Source organism: Camponotus vicinus, unplaced genomic scaffold, assembly GCF_025532165.1.
Source record: "Camponotus vicinus isolate PSW18456_S1 unplaced genomic scaffold, iyCamVici1.0 SCAF_11, whole genome shotgun sequence".
Lineage (NCBI taxonomy): Eukaryota > Metazoa > Arthropoda > Insecta > Hymenoptera > Formicidae > Camponotus > Camponotus vicinus.
The window spans coordinates 18,484,840-18,500,629 of record NW_028141947.1 but is presented as its reverse complement, the minus strand read 5'-3'; the positions used below and the strand labels follow the sequence as shown (position 1 = coordinate 18,500,629).

The following is a 15,790-nucleotide window of genomic DNA, read 5'->3' as shown; positions in this document are numbered from 1 at the left end:
GCATATAGAGCGTCAAATTATCCTAAGGATAATTTGATTTCATTGGCCGCGGACTCGATCGCTAAGTAGCAATCGAACGTGATTGGTTTCAGGTCCGACCAATCAGCATCGAATTACATCGGAAAATCTAGTAATGTTGCTCAACTGTTGAATGCGGCCATTTGGAGACAAGCTTCGGTTGAAATGGGTGGCACCCGATTAACCATGTCGCCAATTGGCCAATTCAAAATAGAACTCTCTGATTGGTCAATCGTTGCTAGTTACCCTAGGCATAGATCGATATAATTGGCTGTGGCCAATCGCAACGTGGTCAAACGGGACGCTCCCGGTATCGATTGGCTCTTATCGCAAAAGCTTTTAAAACCCTAGAAATTCTCGATTCGATAACCAGTCTGGCAAACTATAGAAATGCTACGGAAAAATTTCTCTCAAATACGTATACGCAAGCTGTATATGCGATTATAGAAATATTAAATAAATTCGTTTAACTCGGAAAACGGAAATTTGGAGAGTTTGCGAGAGTATTAAAAATAAAGATAGGTAATATCGCTTCAAATTATTTCTTTTCAAATATTTTTATGCATCATTTTTTTTATGTCTAAAACAAAAGAGAGATTTCCATCAAATTTTTCGAGTATTATATTGTTATTTAATTAGTAGGCCGTGCGAAAAATGCGCAAAGTCAATCACAAGTGGATTGGGAATACAAGTGCAACGAGAAAAAACGTATTTAATAAACATTTAGGAAGGAAAAGTAGACGACAAGGAGGATAAAGGAGAGGGATAATCAACAAATAATATACGACCCCCACGAAATGAGAAGAGAGAAGACCGTCTCGCGGTATCACGTATCGCGCAGCTGATCGTCTCCAGTGGAGTCTCTCAGTTTCTCTTCAATCGCCGTGAGTGCATCATCATCAGCGGATGTGCGATCGACACGATACACGTGTGAAAGTTTGCCGTTCATGTATGTACTTCCTCACGCGCGAGGTGAATACAATTGAATACCGAGAAAAGCGAAAGAGAGAGAGAAAATATTAAAAAAAGAAAAGAGAGAAAAATAGAAAAGATATAAAGTGCCTCTCATTTGCATCATTTTTAGCGACATTTGTATACGTCAACTTGTATTATAAAATTGAAAGTGTCTATAGTTGCGCGATATGTGATGAATATAAAATTACTTATCGTAGTCTTTTTTTTCCCGCGTATTTGAAACGTCGATTTAATTGCACATTTTTTTTTAAATTGCACCGAGAGGATAATATTCTATATAAAAACGAGGCGATATCTTTTGTCTAATAATTATATTAATTTGTTATTTACAACGATACAATTCGCAAGTTAAGAAATCTCTTTGTAATCTAAACATTATTTAATCAATAATGGCATGTATAAGTCGTCGTTTTGTTTCTGCTCTTTATTCCTTTCGAGATACGGATTTCTCTTATTTTTTCTAATATAAATTTCGATTATTTTTGCTCCGAAATATCGCGGAACATTGCAATTCACGATGGACATCGCGTTTCTTCTTTCTTTGGGTCTATCGCAAATTCCATGTCACCCGCGAACAAAAGTATCGATTTTGAACGTTAAATTTCGCGAATAATAAAGGACCCGCGAACATAAATACTTGCAAATCGAAATATAAATACGTGAGAGACGAAACACAACGACGGTTTGTTTTATTATCTACTCGATTAGAGATATTATTGCTGTGAAAGCGATTATAAGTATGATAAATCTTTGAAGCATTCGATCGAAACAAAGCGGTAAATGATGATTGACGACGATTCTTTTCCGTCGACGCCCGAATGAGTGCGAGTGAAAGTCCATGAGTTAAATATATTTTTCACGATTTCGTTTCGTTGCTCGTTACGTTGTGCGTGCTGCGTGTATAATATCTAGCTTATATCTATATACACATAATTTCCGCATCTTGTCAAGGAAGAGAGAGAAACGTCTCATTACGTATATATTTCTCTTCCGCAATGCTCGTCGACAACTCGATACTGAGAAGATGTGCACATTCATAATTTCCGTATATATACATCAGTAAATCCTTTTGGTATTAATTTTTTATTCGAATTCTTAAGATTTATAAACTTAAAATTACAATCTGCAATGTATAAAGCAAAAAAATGGATATGTTTTTAATTTAAAATTCACAAATATATTTATTTCTCTTCCGCAATGCTCGTCAACAGCCTGATACCGAGAGAATGTGCACATTCGCAATTTCCGTACATATCAGTAAATCCCTTTTATTATTAATTTTTTTATTAATTAAATCCCTTTGGTATTAATTTTTGATTCAAAGAAGATCTTTAAGATTTATAAACTTAAAATTACAATCTGCAATGTATAAGGAAAAAAAAGTAGACATGTTTTTAATTTAGAATTCACAAATATAATCGCGCGCCAATACCGAATCAAAAATTACCCAAGAGTCGAGAATAAATTTAGCAAGCATTTTTTCATTTGTAAAAATAAGCGCGCGCAGAGAATGCAAAATGTTGCTGAGGATTATTATGTCAATCGCGGTCATGATCACTGATCGAGTTATGTGGAAAGATCGCTCTTTCCTCATGCGGAGCTTTTATAACGTCGGTCGGTCATTCTGTACGCGGTGTAATATGTAAACATTGAGACGAACGTGCTGTGCCGAGGTGAAAGTAGTTGGCTGGCAGTAGTCGGTTGGCAATTGATGATGGAATGTACGACGCTCTCTCTCTTTCTCTCATATCGCAGTATGCACCTCGATCCATGGATTCTAGATAATTATATAAGTTTAGTAATGTTGCAGTTGTATCGAAGTAATATTTATATAAAATATACCAGAGAAATGAATTAACGATTGACTGGTTCCAGTGACGTAAAACGAAAAGTCGTAATTTTAACAAGTTAAAAATGAGTCGATAATTTAATATTGTAACGTATATATACATATAGCGGAATTGAACATAACAAACACAAAGGGTATTTTTCAATATTCAAGTTGACCTAATTCGAAAGTGCGTGCGCGCGCACCCACTTTCTCTTTTTCTCGCACACATTCCTCGTTGACGAAATTTGAGAAACTGAAAGAAGAAATAACTCGTTTACAAGAGTATCCGATAACGTCGCGAATAAAAATGAAAAATTGTTTCATCGACGATGTAAATTAAAAAAAAGAAAAGAATGACCTACATTAATGTTTATTCGTCCAGTATGTCCGACGAATAACGTAATAGGCGCTTTTTACGTCGGCCGTGAACGTAATGTGGATGTGAAAGCGACCTTGAAACATTGCTCATCCGTTGAATGCGCGTGCATTCGTATCTGAGGGCGCGCGCGATATATAAATATAAATAAACAGTAATATATAAATATATATTGTCCCATATGGTTTCCAGGGCTCTCAGGAAGAAGCTACGAGACTCATCGATGACGAGAGCGCAGCTGTTTGAGCATGCAACGATGGTTACCGGCCTTGGACGAACCTACATGCGGTAGCACCCTATGCGTCATCGGACGCCGTCGAATGCCATCGGGGGATGCATTCGAGTACCGGCGTTCGAGCGGCGATCCCGCGCGATTCTAGGATCAATTCCGATGGTACAGAAAGACGCGCCTACGCCGTGTCGCCTACAATCGAGCCGTATGGGATCGAATGGTAGGAATCCGAGCCGTAATATCATTCTTAGAGTCTTTGAAATAAGTGTAAAGAGACGAGAAATAATGGAGAGATTTTTTACATCTGTTTCTCTACATTTGTTTTTATCTCTTCTTCGTCGTTATAAATACTCGATAAAATCATCTTTCAGGGTAAGGTCAGATTTGGGCGAGATCTCTAAATTCGTAAGCGGCATCATAGGCGGCAAGTCAGCAGCTACAGCTCAGCGAGTTAATGCGAGATGTTACAAAACGTCCATCAGCTCCGGTTATTCGAGCCACTCTCCGCTGTTATCGGTCGGTTCGTGCTCTTATTATGCGTCAACGTCGACGAGAGATCTGTCGTGCGGTGGTCTGGCCGTGATTCACGAGAGCGAGACAGCTTGCGTACCGCAACCCATTTGGCCTTTCGTCGCGTGTCATCAGGCCGAAAATATCGATTATGAAGGTCAGAGAGCGGTGATTTTACTTTCTCTCAAATTTCAGAAACATCATGGCAGTATCTTTTTCTTCCAACAGGTATCTATACCTGTCGTGTATGTGGTTGCACGTGTAGCTATTCGCCGCCGTCGTCATCGTCGGCGTCATCACCGCTGAGATCTTCAGCGCGCGAAGTGTTGCTCGAATTATCTCGAACTCTCACTTCTATGATAGACGGTGGCATTGCTGTAGCACCGGAAGATATTTTGCGCGATATCTCGCGTATCGTTTCCCTCGAGATCGGTCCAAGGAATGACAATTTATACGAATACGTTTATCCTTCCTGGGCTTTCAACGACGATAATCTATCGGTATCACCGAGTTACATCAAGGACGTACCGCCGAGAATCAATTCTGCTAATTCTGAATTATATGGGTCTCGTGCTTTCTATGAGAGTAACTCGGTGCGATCCGCGTTGTTGCTTAAGAATGATAGAATAACGAGACGCGAAAACGCAGAAAGGGAGTCTTGCGAAGCGTCCAGTGGTCCATACGTCCTTGACTACCTCGATGGCAAAAAAGTTGGAAGTGATTGCGCTAAACTATCGTTTGGACCGGATAAAGATTCTAAGCGGTGCCAAAATGGATTCACCTCGACCGAATCGAAATATTCAACGGTGAGTACTCCATAATGATGCTCGATCGCCACTGCTTTGTAAAAAGAAGACAAGACCTTTTCAAATTTCTTATCCAATTAGTTGTAAATTGACATTTATAAGTATATATATTCACATTATATATGAAGGTACAATGTTCCAGCAGTTGGATTACAGCGATATTGGCTCGTCTAGCGAAGAAACGATCGCTTCGTCCAATGATTCGAATCAGCGCTTGGCCGTTCAAGACCTAGAAAAGGACTTTGATTTCACTCTCGACGTAACGCGTGCCGAGCGTTTAACTCGAACAATCGCAAAAGCAAAACGGAAACGGCAATGGTGCAGAGTCCTCACCACTCTCGTCGGCTTAATTTTCTTCATATTAAGCATCATTGTCGTCTCGTTATGCATAACGAGAGGTCGTAAAGTGTTTGGAAGCATTTAAGAGTCAAAGATTTATCTTATCCGGATGCATTCCTTCTTAAAAATGTGAATCATTCACAGCGATCGATGCTCTTAAAATTTCTCCTTTACTAAAAACTGACCAGTTGGAAAGTTCTGTGAATCTCGGGTGTCATCTGAATGCGCGATACATTATATATTTTAATATTTAGAATATTCTACGAAATATTTTGGGATGGCCCTTTTACCAGACATTTTGCGATACAAATACTCTCGTTTCACATGCATATCTATTTCAGTACCTTATATATAGAGAGATATAATCTCGCAATGAATGGCTGTGACCATGTCCTTACGTATAATTAAATATCAGAGATCGTATAGCATTACGATCGTGCTAAGTTTAAGTAAATATAGGCGTGGTAACGTTATCATTCTATCGATATCGCGCGATAAAGAGAAACTAATATCTATGGAAGCTTTTCAGCAAGAATATTACACAATTGATTATCGAATAAAAAGAATTCTCAGTACTTTAAACATCCTGTATTCGATAGACAATTGCGTGACGATATCTATCTATATCTACCAATCTACCTGTGTTTTCTTACTGCAAAGTTCCCTACGTAGCTGATAATTTTTGCGCGCATGTGCATCAAGTTAACACTAGTCCAACTAGTCCGCTCGGCGCGGCGTTGCAAGCAAAGAGACAGTGAAAACATAATAAAAACGTCAAAGGACGTATATGTATGTGTAAACCTATTGAAACGTATAACCTTCGTATCACGAATACAAATATATTAGTGATGATAAACAAAGTGTGAACCGACAATCTGGCACTTAAACTGATATATTTGCATTTATCAAGAACATTCAATTGTCGGTGATATACAAAATCGCACACATTTACCATTTCGTCCAGGTTATGCTCGTATCGATCTCTTTCACATTCGCTCAATTGTTCCGCGGAAACTCGATATAGCATTATTTTTGTCCGTTCTCCGAGGTAAGAATCCTTTTCGAAATGAAAGATGTATGTACGTAAAGATTAAAAGGAAAAAAAGACGAAATGATTGATCGTAATCAGAATATAGCATAGTTGTATAATATCATTCTAAGGTGAATATGTCTCTATTTTCTCTTAAAATAGTAAAATAAGCTTCTGCTTGTATAATTCTAGATTATAAAATAAGTTATACACACATACAGAATGGTGTGCGTACCATGCTTTGCTGTTCCTATATTTCTAATAATATGGAGATTTCTCATACAACCATTATTGATCAAATGGTGGCAATTAAGGAATAAAGGAAAAGAGGCCAAGGGGGACGAGCCATGTCCGGAATTAATAAAAGAATGCAAAAATGGGTCGTGTACCTTATCGTGGAAGGATAATCAAGATGCTGTAAAGAAGAGCGATTAAATTTGTTCATTTAAAATATATGTATTTGATGAATTGATACAGATTATTTTGATGTTTATATTTAGTTGCTAAACTTTCCCAAGTAGCTATTGAATATATATTCTCTCGACATAGCAATTGTAAATGTACAAATTGCTTTAAACCACATCAATAAAATTGAGTAATCATCTGCAAATTATATAGAAAATCAAAGTATAAGATATTTTGGTTCAATTTATTAAATATAAAATTATCTATATCATATATTTCTGATATTTAGAGAATTTTCGAATATAAATTATATATGAAAATCACTTAATGACTTAGTATATTTTGCTATTTCAAAGTTTATTTTAATATAATTATTTCCAGTACAATAGGTTATACAATGCAAAACTTATATTTTACTTAAACTACATGAAAAAGTACATTAACGCATAATTGGAAATCGAGGAATGTATATCACGATGTTATTACAAAATAAAAAAGTTTTTTTTTACAAAGTTTTTTGTTCATGCTTCATATTAAATAAATGTAGATACTCCAGAACTTGAAAAAATCCAATCACATATGATAAAAAAATTCACATTATTCAATTTATACAATGTCTCATTTCAAAAAATTATATAAATTTAATTCACATCATTCAATTCATGCAATGTCTTGTTTCAAAAAAATTCTAAATTACAAAAATTACAATCAATTCGCAGTTTCGTTTAAAATAAAATTTAAATCTCATTATCAGAGCTCGGATCTTGGTACCGTTTTTCCTCACTTCAAGTGCATACTAGCGGTCGAGCACCGCGAAAAGCGGTGCCGTCTACGCCGGTCTAATGATTGTAGCACAGAGGGCACCGTCGAATAAAAAATATATATATTATACATATAATATATATATATTAATATACAATATGTTCATTTAATATTATACATAATATATAAAATATAAAATAATATAATTATTATATTTTTTTTCTACACGACGGTGCCCTCTTTGCTACCATCATTAGAGCGGCATAGACGATACTGTTTTTCGCAGCGCTCGGCCGCTAGTATGCATTTGGAGTGGAGAAAACGGCATCGAGATCCGGGCTCTGCTCATTATAGATATGAATCGTTTTATACAAACCTTCTCAACCCTTTCTCAGTCTTATTCGTATATATCATTCCTTTTTTGTCTTATTCATTTTTCTATAAGAGGTATTTGTCGAGTTTCAAGTGAAAATAATTTGGACATTTTTTCAAATAAGAAAATACAAACACAAGTTAAAAAATCTTGAATCATATGTAAGAAATATTTAGATTTATGATACTTAATATTTAATTATGAATGGTTTTCAGTTCGATCTCAAATGTAAGTGTGCTATTAGGAGGGATTGTAGGAGGAAAGCCTCTAGTTCCGTACCTATAAGAGAAACATTGCTCCGTTAAATTAACACTCAAAATAATACAAGTTTCATAAATACAGAGATAAAAAATTGTAGAGATAAATCGTTATATAAAATCATTAATATAACAATATAAAAGGAAAAGGAGGAAAATATAAGAACGAATATTCTATATACATACCCCATATTAGGAGGTATTGTGAGACGACGCTTTCCACCAGCTTTCATTCCAACAATCCCTACATCCCATCCTTTTATTACTTGTCCTTTACCGATGCGGAATTTGTAACCCTTTCCGTGCGTGCACGCGTCAACTTTCCTATCTTCTTTTCCAATTTTACAGCGACCTACATAATAAATTGTAACATCTTTTTCATTTTTTGCGGATGGACCACTACCAAGTTTTAGATCTTCCACTTGTACACCACCCTCAATAATTCTCTTTTTTGCTTCACTTGGACTGTTCTGTTGCGCTTGATTCTCCAATTTCCTTTTTCGTTTCGTATTTTGCTGTTCTTGTTTAATTTCTTTTCCATTGATTTTATTTTGCTTATCATGTTTCTTTTTTTGCTGTTGATTTTCTATTTTTTTTTCCTGTTTTTGAGATTTTACTAGCTTTTTTTGTTCATGTTCTTGCTCTTGTTTTTCCTCCTCCTCATCATCATCATCATCATCATCATCATCATCATCATCATCATCATCATCATCATCATCAGAATCAGAATCAGAATCATATTCATCATCATCATCATCATCATTTTCAACTTCTTCATGTTCATTGTTATCCGAATCTTCTTCTACAAATTCATCATCATCTTGATTATTGCTTTCATCAACAGATTCTTGCTTAGCTTTGCTTAACTTTGCTTTCTGCATTTTCTTGTATGCTCTGTTAAGCCTCATCACATCCTTTTGACACCGGTCAAATGATTTTCGTGCTATTTCTTTTGCTTGTCTTTCCTCTTCTGAATCACTCCAACTATTGTCAGAAGACTCACTTGAATCAGGATCTGTTATCATATATCCAGTTAGATGTACATAACCTTGACCATTGGAGAAAAGGGTTATTTCAGTTCCTCTTTTGAATTTTAAATCAAGCGGTACTTGGTTTATTTTGTCCTTCATTAAAGTGCAAAGCAGAAAGTTTTTTTTGTTATAATGTACCATTATCTGTATTGCTTCATCATCAGCTATAACAAAATAGATAAAAATTTCATAAATAAACATTCCATACAATATATATTTGTATAATTTGTAATACACAACTCCCATGTATACTTGATAGATTACTTAAGATAAGAAAGGCAGATTTCTTTATCTTGGTCCGATGAAGAAATAGAAAGGCAGATTTCTTTATCTTGGTCCGATGAAGAAATATCTTTATCTATTTCTTAATGAAGAAATATCTTTATCTTTAGCTTAATATCTTAATCGATTAAGTATTTTCAGAGAGCCATTTGTAATATAATCACCATTTACATATATATATAATACAAATGTATATATTTACGAATAATGTTATTTTTGAATTTTGCTTAAAAATTAACCTACAATTTTTTAAAGAAGGTTTAGATATATACATATGCATGATATGCGTATGGATGGCGATATTGTTACTCCACGTGTACAAATATTATTATATTCAAGTGGAAAAAAACGAGTTTCAGTCAGAATAACCAGAATCTTCAAACGTATTAAAATAAACGACACTTACGGGCTAATGAGGTATCCAAAGATGCCATGGATATGTGGAATGGATCTTTTACACATTGCGTGTACCGTTTGAACGGTTCTAATATCAATGCTGTAACAATGAACGATATGAAATCTCATTAGCATACTAATATAAGCGATCGTTGAGTCTCGTTTCAACTTAAAATTTTTTTTTTTTTTTGGAGTACACGTGGCGATGCCATCTTGTAACGTATATTTTACCGCAACACGTGAATCTTTACATTAAACGTTTACCTTTTTATTAAATTTTTATCAAAAGTACATAGAAATAACTTACCCCAAAACATATTGTAATAATTATAATGAGATAATAGAGTTCGTATAGATCTCTTTATCAAATGGAAAAGGGAAACTTGTACACGTGCGTTCGCCTCGACGGTTACGATTGCAAGAACACGACCGAACAAATCTCGAAAGTCAGAAGAGTCGTGAACAGTAACGAATATCATAGACACGTGTCACGTGATATATACAAATAATACAGAGTTTGCGCCAAATTTGAACTTATGCGCATGCGCATTCTACGAGTAACAAGAATAAGGTACTGTCGACACACCGAGTATAAGACGTATCGATTGGTTAGCGGATGAAGAAGTTCTAGGGTCCTTGTTAGATTCCTAGGAATTATGCTGCTCGTAGCCAATATACGCTCGATAAATTTTCTTTGTATAAATGTAAGGTGATCCTAAGATATATAAAACGACGAAAGAAATTTGATTACCGGTAGAGGAACGTACAAAATCAAAACTTTGTTTAAAGTTGCATTTACGATATTTTTTTAAATATGAGTAATTCCACTTTTATTCTCGACAATGGTGCTTATATGGCAAAAGCTGGTTTATCCAATGAAACACCCAAGTAAGTTTATAAAAATGTAATAAACTTGAATCTTCAATTTATATGAATAAAATGGAATTATTTTAGATTAGTTCCAAATTGTATAATGAAAGCAAAGAGCGAACGTCGCAGACCTTTCATAGGAAATCAAATCGAAGAATGTAGAGATGCTTCTGGATTATTCTACATGTTACCTTTCCAGAAAGGTTATCTGGTGAATTGGGATATTCAGAAGACTCTATGGGATTATATATTTTCAAAGGAGTCTTGTTCGGTGAATTTAAGTCAGTCGTCTGTGATAGTGACAGAACCAATGTTTAATTTTCCAAGCATTCAAGAAGCTATGACAGAGATCTTTTTCGAGGAATACGAATGTCATAGTCTCTTGAGAATAAATGCAGCTAGTCTTTCGTGTTACAATTATAGAACCGAAAATCCTAATACAAAATGCTGCATAGTAATAGACAGTGGTTATAGTTTTACACATATTATACCTTTTATCAATGATACGAAGGTAAAAGAAGGTATACGAAGAATAGATGTAGGTGGCAAGCTTTTAACAAATCATCTGAAGGAAATACTATCTTATCGTCAGTTACATGTTATGGATGAAACATATGTAATTAACCAAGTGAAAGAAGATTGTTGTTTTGTATCTCAAGATTTCTTTAAAGATATGGAACGGGCTAAATATAAATTGGAGAAAAATACCATCGCTAAGGATTATGTTTTGCCAGATTATACAACTTTGCGACGTGGATATCTTAAAGATCCAGAACCATCTAATGAGCAACAAACATTACGTTTGACTAATGAAAGATTTGCCATACCAGAAATATTATTCCATCCATCGGATATTGGTATTCGACAAATGGGTATTCCCGAAGCTGTCATAGATTCCATAAAAGCTTGCGACGAAGAAACATGGCCCCATTTTCTATCCCATATTATTCTAACTGGTGGTAATGCAAAGTTTCCGGGATTTAAAGACAGAATTTACAAAGAAATTAGAAGTTTAGCTCCAACAGAATATGCTGTAAACGTTTATTTACCACAAAAGTATTTGTTTTTCTATGTTTCATTGCCATTTGTATCTTATATTGCAAAAAGTCTAATAAATATTCTTTTATTTCTAGTCCAATTACTTATGCATGGTTTGGCGGGAAACAACTTTCACAAGACACAATGTTTTCAAATCTTTTGGTAACGAGAGAAGAGTATGAAGAAGAGGGACCATCTATATGTTTTGAGAAATTTGATATATAATTCTATTTTTGTTGTGTGTGTATATATATATATATATATATATATATATATATATATATAAAGATTATAACATAATTATACCATACATATTTGTATACAAAAATATGAACAACTATAAATGTATATATATGTATCATGATATATTTTTTCCTCTACTTTTTATTAAATATTTACGTAAAATATCACATGCTATTGAAATCAATTGTTTTACAACAAAGAGAATTATAACAAAGTATAAAGTATATTTATAACAATTCATATTTTTGATTGATATTAAATATAAAATTAAAAAATTTTTCAAGTATGGAATATGTGTATGTGTACATTTATATTTTGCACTACTGCTTTCAAATAGATTTCATTTCTGCCATTAATTCTTCTAAACTTGCTCCCGTAGATTCAGGAACAGTTTGTTCTCTTTCTGAATCGGTTGCATATGTTGGTGTAGAAATGGTATATGCGTATCGTACACCTGAAGTCGATACGGACGTTTCTTCATCTGGTTGCCCACTTTGTTCATCAACTAAAGAAATTCCTATTAAAGAAAAATAATATTTAACAAAAAGTGATGCAAAGTAATGTTTTAACAATAGATTGTATATATCATTTCTTTTTATATACCCCATTTATTATCTTCATGTATAGCTTTTTCTTCAATAATCTTGCTCGATCTTTGTTGACTTTTTGGCTTTTGTGCATATTCTTTTTGTCTTTGTCTACAATGCGCATCATCGCAATTTGGATTCGGCTTTAAAGTCATTTTAGGGAAAAAGTCTTCCATAGCATTGTAACCCAAATAGTAAGACACTTGTCCAAATTTTAGTAAAAATTTTAAAGTATTCTGCACCAAAAAGCCTGCCACTATACCCATAGTGGTAGGTAATGATGCAGCACATACACCTTCGCGTTTCAAAGTTTTTTCGTCAATGCTAGATGCTACGATCAAAGGTGGAGCACACTAAAAATTCAAATTTAACAACAAAATAATTATACAATAAAATTCTTAAACATTCGTGTCTTATGTGACCAATTTATATGTAATCGAGATCTTACTGCAAAACAGGCTGTTTCACCAGGCACAATAAACTGAATGTGACCCGAAACAGCATTTTCGGAAACGCCGCTCTCAAACCATTTCTGATTAAGTTCATTACATGCTGTATTAATTGCCATACGAGCTTCAAAATTATCAACGCAGCTCAATACCAAATCGACTGGCCCATTTTCCAAGCTGGAAGTACTATACAAAGACAAATTTAAATAAATCATAAAGTATATTAATTAAAAAGAATATTCGCAGATATACTTTAAAGGATATGCACAGGTCTATTATAAAATTGAATAAGCTATATTAAGACACTTTATAAATTTATACCTTATTGTATTCATAAAATCTGAAAAATGATCGATGGTTGTGATATTGTAATTGTGTATTTCAATTTCCACATCAGGATTTATATAACACAAAGTACTTGCTGCTGCCTCTACTTTGCTTTGACCTGCTTGATGTGGTTGAAAAAATAATCTGTTCATATTTGCAAGTTCTACATTGTCATAATCAAATAGTACCAACTGAAATATTAGTTGTATTAGTTAGACAATGATTTATTGCTAATAACATACAGTAAATAATAACACCTTCTTTCATTGCCCTACCTTTCCGATACCACATCTTGTCAACATTTCTGCTGTTACGCTACCAACACCACCAATTCCAACTATAGCTATTGTTAATTCTCGTATCTTTTCATAATTGTCAACAATACCCATACGTTTTAATGCCATTAATCGGCTGGAATAAAAATAATAAAAAATAGACATAAAGTTGCTACAAAAATTTCTTGTAAAATCTATATGATCTCATATATAATAAATAAACATGTATATTTTAAAATGTTATTTAATCACTTATATTGTGTGTTTATGTATGTTAGATGCCTATATATAGTGATTCTTTGTAAATTCAACCTTTTTTTTTTACAAGAAATAACGTTTTTATAAAAAGTCGATTTATATAAATTTGACTTTATAAAATTGATTTTACATGATCGCAATATATACATGAGTCATCAAAAACAATGAAAAATATTTTTAAATTTACCTGTATGGATTTGAATCTACTACTTCTTCCGACATATGTTTGATTTTTTCTCTCGTTGCTACCACATCCTTATCTTTCTTTTCTCGTAACTCGTTTTCGAGTTCTATAATTCTCTGCCGCAAGCTTTCTACTTCATCCATATTTTAATAAAAGAAAAATTATTTAATTATTCAAATAAATAACTACTTTCTTTGCAAAATCAGCTATACAGGATTGACAACAACACTGAAACTGACAACTGATTACTGACACTGACCAGCTGACTACATCATAGGAGATCCTGTTACACATTCCATAGTACATTACGTCACACATATCGACCGTTGTTTAAGATAACTAGCACGACTGACCAATCAGAAGATTCTAGTATTCTATTGACCAATTGGCAATGTGTTGAACAGCGCTAGGAGCGTCCCGTTTGACCACGTTGCTATTAACCACCAATTATATCGACCTGTACCTAGGGTAACCAGCAACGATTGACCAATCAGAGAGTCCTATTTTGAATTGGCCAATTGGCGACGTGGTCAATCGGGTGCCACCCATCAGAAATGACACCTGTTTGTTTACATTGCTTAATGATGAATCACCTGAGATAATGAAAATCCCTAAGCATCAGTCTGATATGAATAATGTCCAATATGGAATCCTCCTTAGCTACTGACGTGGACAAAGAAGAACTTGATTTCTGATGTATGCAAGGGGGATAAGTTGACAAGCCACTACTTTGATCAATTTCGATTTTACATTCGATACATTCGACTAATATATACTATATTATTAATATATATCATGCTTGGGAGCATGTTAAGTACAATAAATGTGTTTCAAGCTCCATTAATGAAATTATCTAAAAGTATACTTCATTATATATATATATATATATATATATGTATATGTATATGTATATATATGTATACATAAACAATTATCATCAATTTTAATTCATCTCTGGAAGTAAAAAAAAAACAATCTATTGTTCAAATTAATGATAGTAGTAATAAAGGCTTTTTTGTTATTATAAGATAATGGATAAATTAATTTGACAAAAATAAAATCATATGTATCTTCATCTTTTAATTATATATTACAACATTATCTTAGTCTTTTTCATTGTTTGTATATATATAACAGAGCAAGTAGTACTATATAAAAAAAGTGTTACATTTTGCATATAGATGATGTTTCATATTTGCAGAATCAGAAAAAAAAACAATCTTTATTAAATAATTACTAAAATTTATAAATTATTTGCTATTATTTGTGTGATATGGAGGTATCATAAAAAATATTAAATACATCAATGTGTCTTGCACACATCAGTGTGCATTTAAATTGATGTAATTTTGCACAAATTTTATTGTCGTACTTTAATCATTTTCATTTTTTGTAATATGTTTAAAATATATTTATATAAAAAAAGTAATTAAACGTAAAATATTTATTTGTGAACTTTGACTGTAAAGCAATGAAATATAAAAATGAGAAATAATAGCACAGTGTTTTATCATATAATTCTTTCATATAAAAAAATGAAATTGGCGGCAGAAGGAAAGAACAATAAAGAAAGAAAGAAAGGGTGGAAAAAGAGAATAATAAAAAAAATGTTCGAATATATCCAAAACATTCAAATCTTTTTTAAGAAGGCAAAGTATCTCAAACGATTTTTTAGTCTCTCTCAAAGTATCTCGCATATTATGATACAGAAAAATATAATTTTTAGCATAATATATTATTTCTATTAGCGACATTTAATTGTATTTTCATATTTTTAAGCTAATTTATTTAAACATAACGATTATTATTCCATATTCCCCTTTTCTATAAAATTAAATTAGTGTTAACTGTCTCTTATATATTTAAAAAACAAGAGATGTGAAAACTTGAATAAACATGCGCGTCATTCTTGTCAAATAAAAGATTTCCAGTTAAA

At 33.2% G+C, this 15,790-nt stretch overlaps 4 protein-coding genes across 12 annotated transcripts; 2 read left to right on the top strand and 2 right to left on the bottom strand.

Moving 5' to 3' along the window:
• The first annotated feature begins 422 nt into the window (after positions 1 to 422).
• Positions 423 to 6,135, top strand: LOC145961218 (uncharacterized). 8 transcript variants are annotated; one of them, XM_083081206.1, is made up of 6 exons: positions 423 to 540; positions 746 to 967; positions 3,393 to 3,652; positions 3,804 to 4,099; positions 4,171 to 4,748; positions 4,891 to 6,135. In XM_083081206.1, exons 3-6 carry the CDS (start codon positions 3,534 to 3,536, stop codon positions 5,170 to 5,172), a joined length of 1,275 nt encoding a protein of 424 aa, XP_082937332.1. In that variant the 5' UTR covers positions 423 to 540; positions 746 to 967; positions 3,393 to 3,533; the 3' UTR covers positions 5,173 to 6,135. The 8 variants fall into 8 exon arrangements, with proteins under 8 accessions (XP_082937332.1, XP_082937334.1, XP_082937336.1 ...); XM_083081208.1 differs by having other exon boundaries at positions 429 to 540; positions 661 to 902; XM_083081210.1 differs by having other exon boundaries at positions 429 to 540; positions 661 to 967; positions 4,894 to 6,135.
• A 1,106-nt stretch (positions 6,136 to 7,241) lies between these two features.
• Fkbp39 (FK506-binding protein 39kD) lies at positions 7,242 to 10,087 on the bottom strand. Of its 2 annotated transcripts, XM_083081202.1 has the most exons (4): positions 9,931 to 10,087; positions 9,634 to 9,723; positions 8,101 to 9,109; positions 7,242 to 7,936 (listed from the first exon to the last, which is right to left on the bottom strand). In XM_083081202.1, exons 1-4 carry the CDS (start codon positions 9,938 to 9,940, stop codon positions 7,852 to 7,854), a joined length of 1,194 nt encoding a protein of 397 aa, XP_082937328.1. In that variant the 5' UTR covers positions 9,941 to 10,087; the 3' UTR covers positions 7,242 to 7,851. The 2 variants fall into 2 exon arrangements, with proteins under 2 accessions (XP_082937328.1, XP_082937329.1); XM_083081203.1 differs by lacking the exons at positions 9,634 to 9,723; positions 9,931 to 10,087 and adding an exon at positions 9,210 to 9,309.
• Positions 10,088 to 10,334: 247 nt separating this feature from the next.
• Arp6 (Actin-related protein 6) lies at positions 10,335 to 12,060 on the top strand. The gene is made up of 3 exons (XM_083081214.1): positions 10,335 to 10,511; positions 10,578 to 11,549; positions 11,627 to 12,060. Exons 1-3 carry the CDS (start codon positions 10,438 to 10,440, stop codon positions 11,754 to 11,756), a joined length of 1,176 nt encoding a protein of 391 aa, XP_082937340.1. The 5' UTR covers positions 10,335 to 10,437; the 3' UTR covers positions 11,757 to 12,060.
• On the bottom strand, positions 11,873 to 14,130 carry Uba5 (Ubiquitin-like activating enzyme 5). The gene is made up of 6 exons (XM_083081213.1): positions 13,858 to 14,130; positions 13,413 to 13,548; positions 13,132 to 13,328; positions 12,810 to 12,996; positions 12,378 to 12,714; positions 11,873 to 12,291 (listed from the first exon to the last, which is right to left on the bottom strand). The coding sequence occupies exons 1-6, from the start codon at positions 13,995 to 13,997 to the stop codon at positions 12,104 to 12,106; spliced, it is 1,185 nt and encodes a 394-aa protein (XP_082937339.1). The 5' UTR covers positions 13,998 to 14,130; the 3' UTR covers positions 11,873 to 12,103.
• Between the last annotated feature and the right edge of the window lie 1,660 nt (positions 14,131 to 15,790).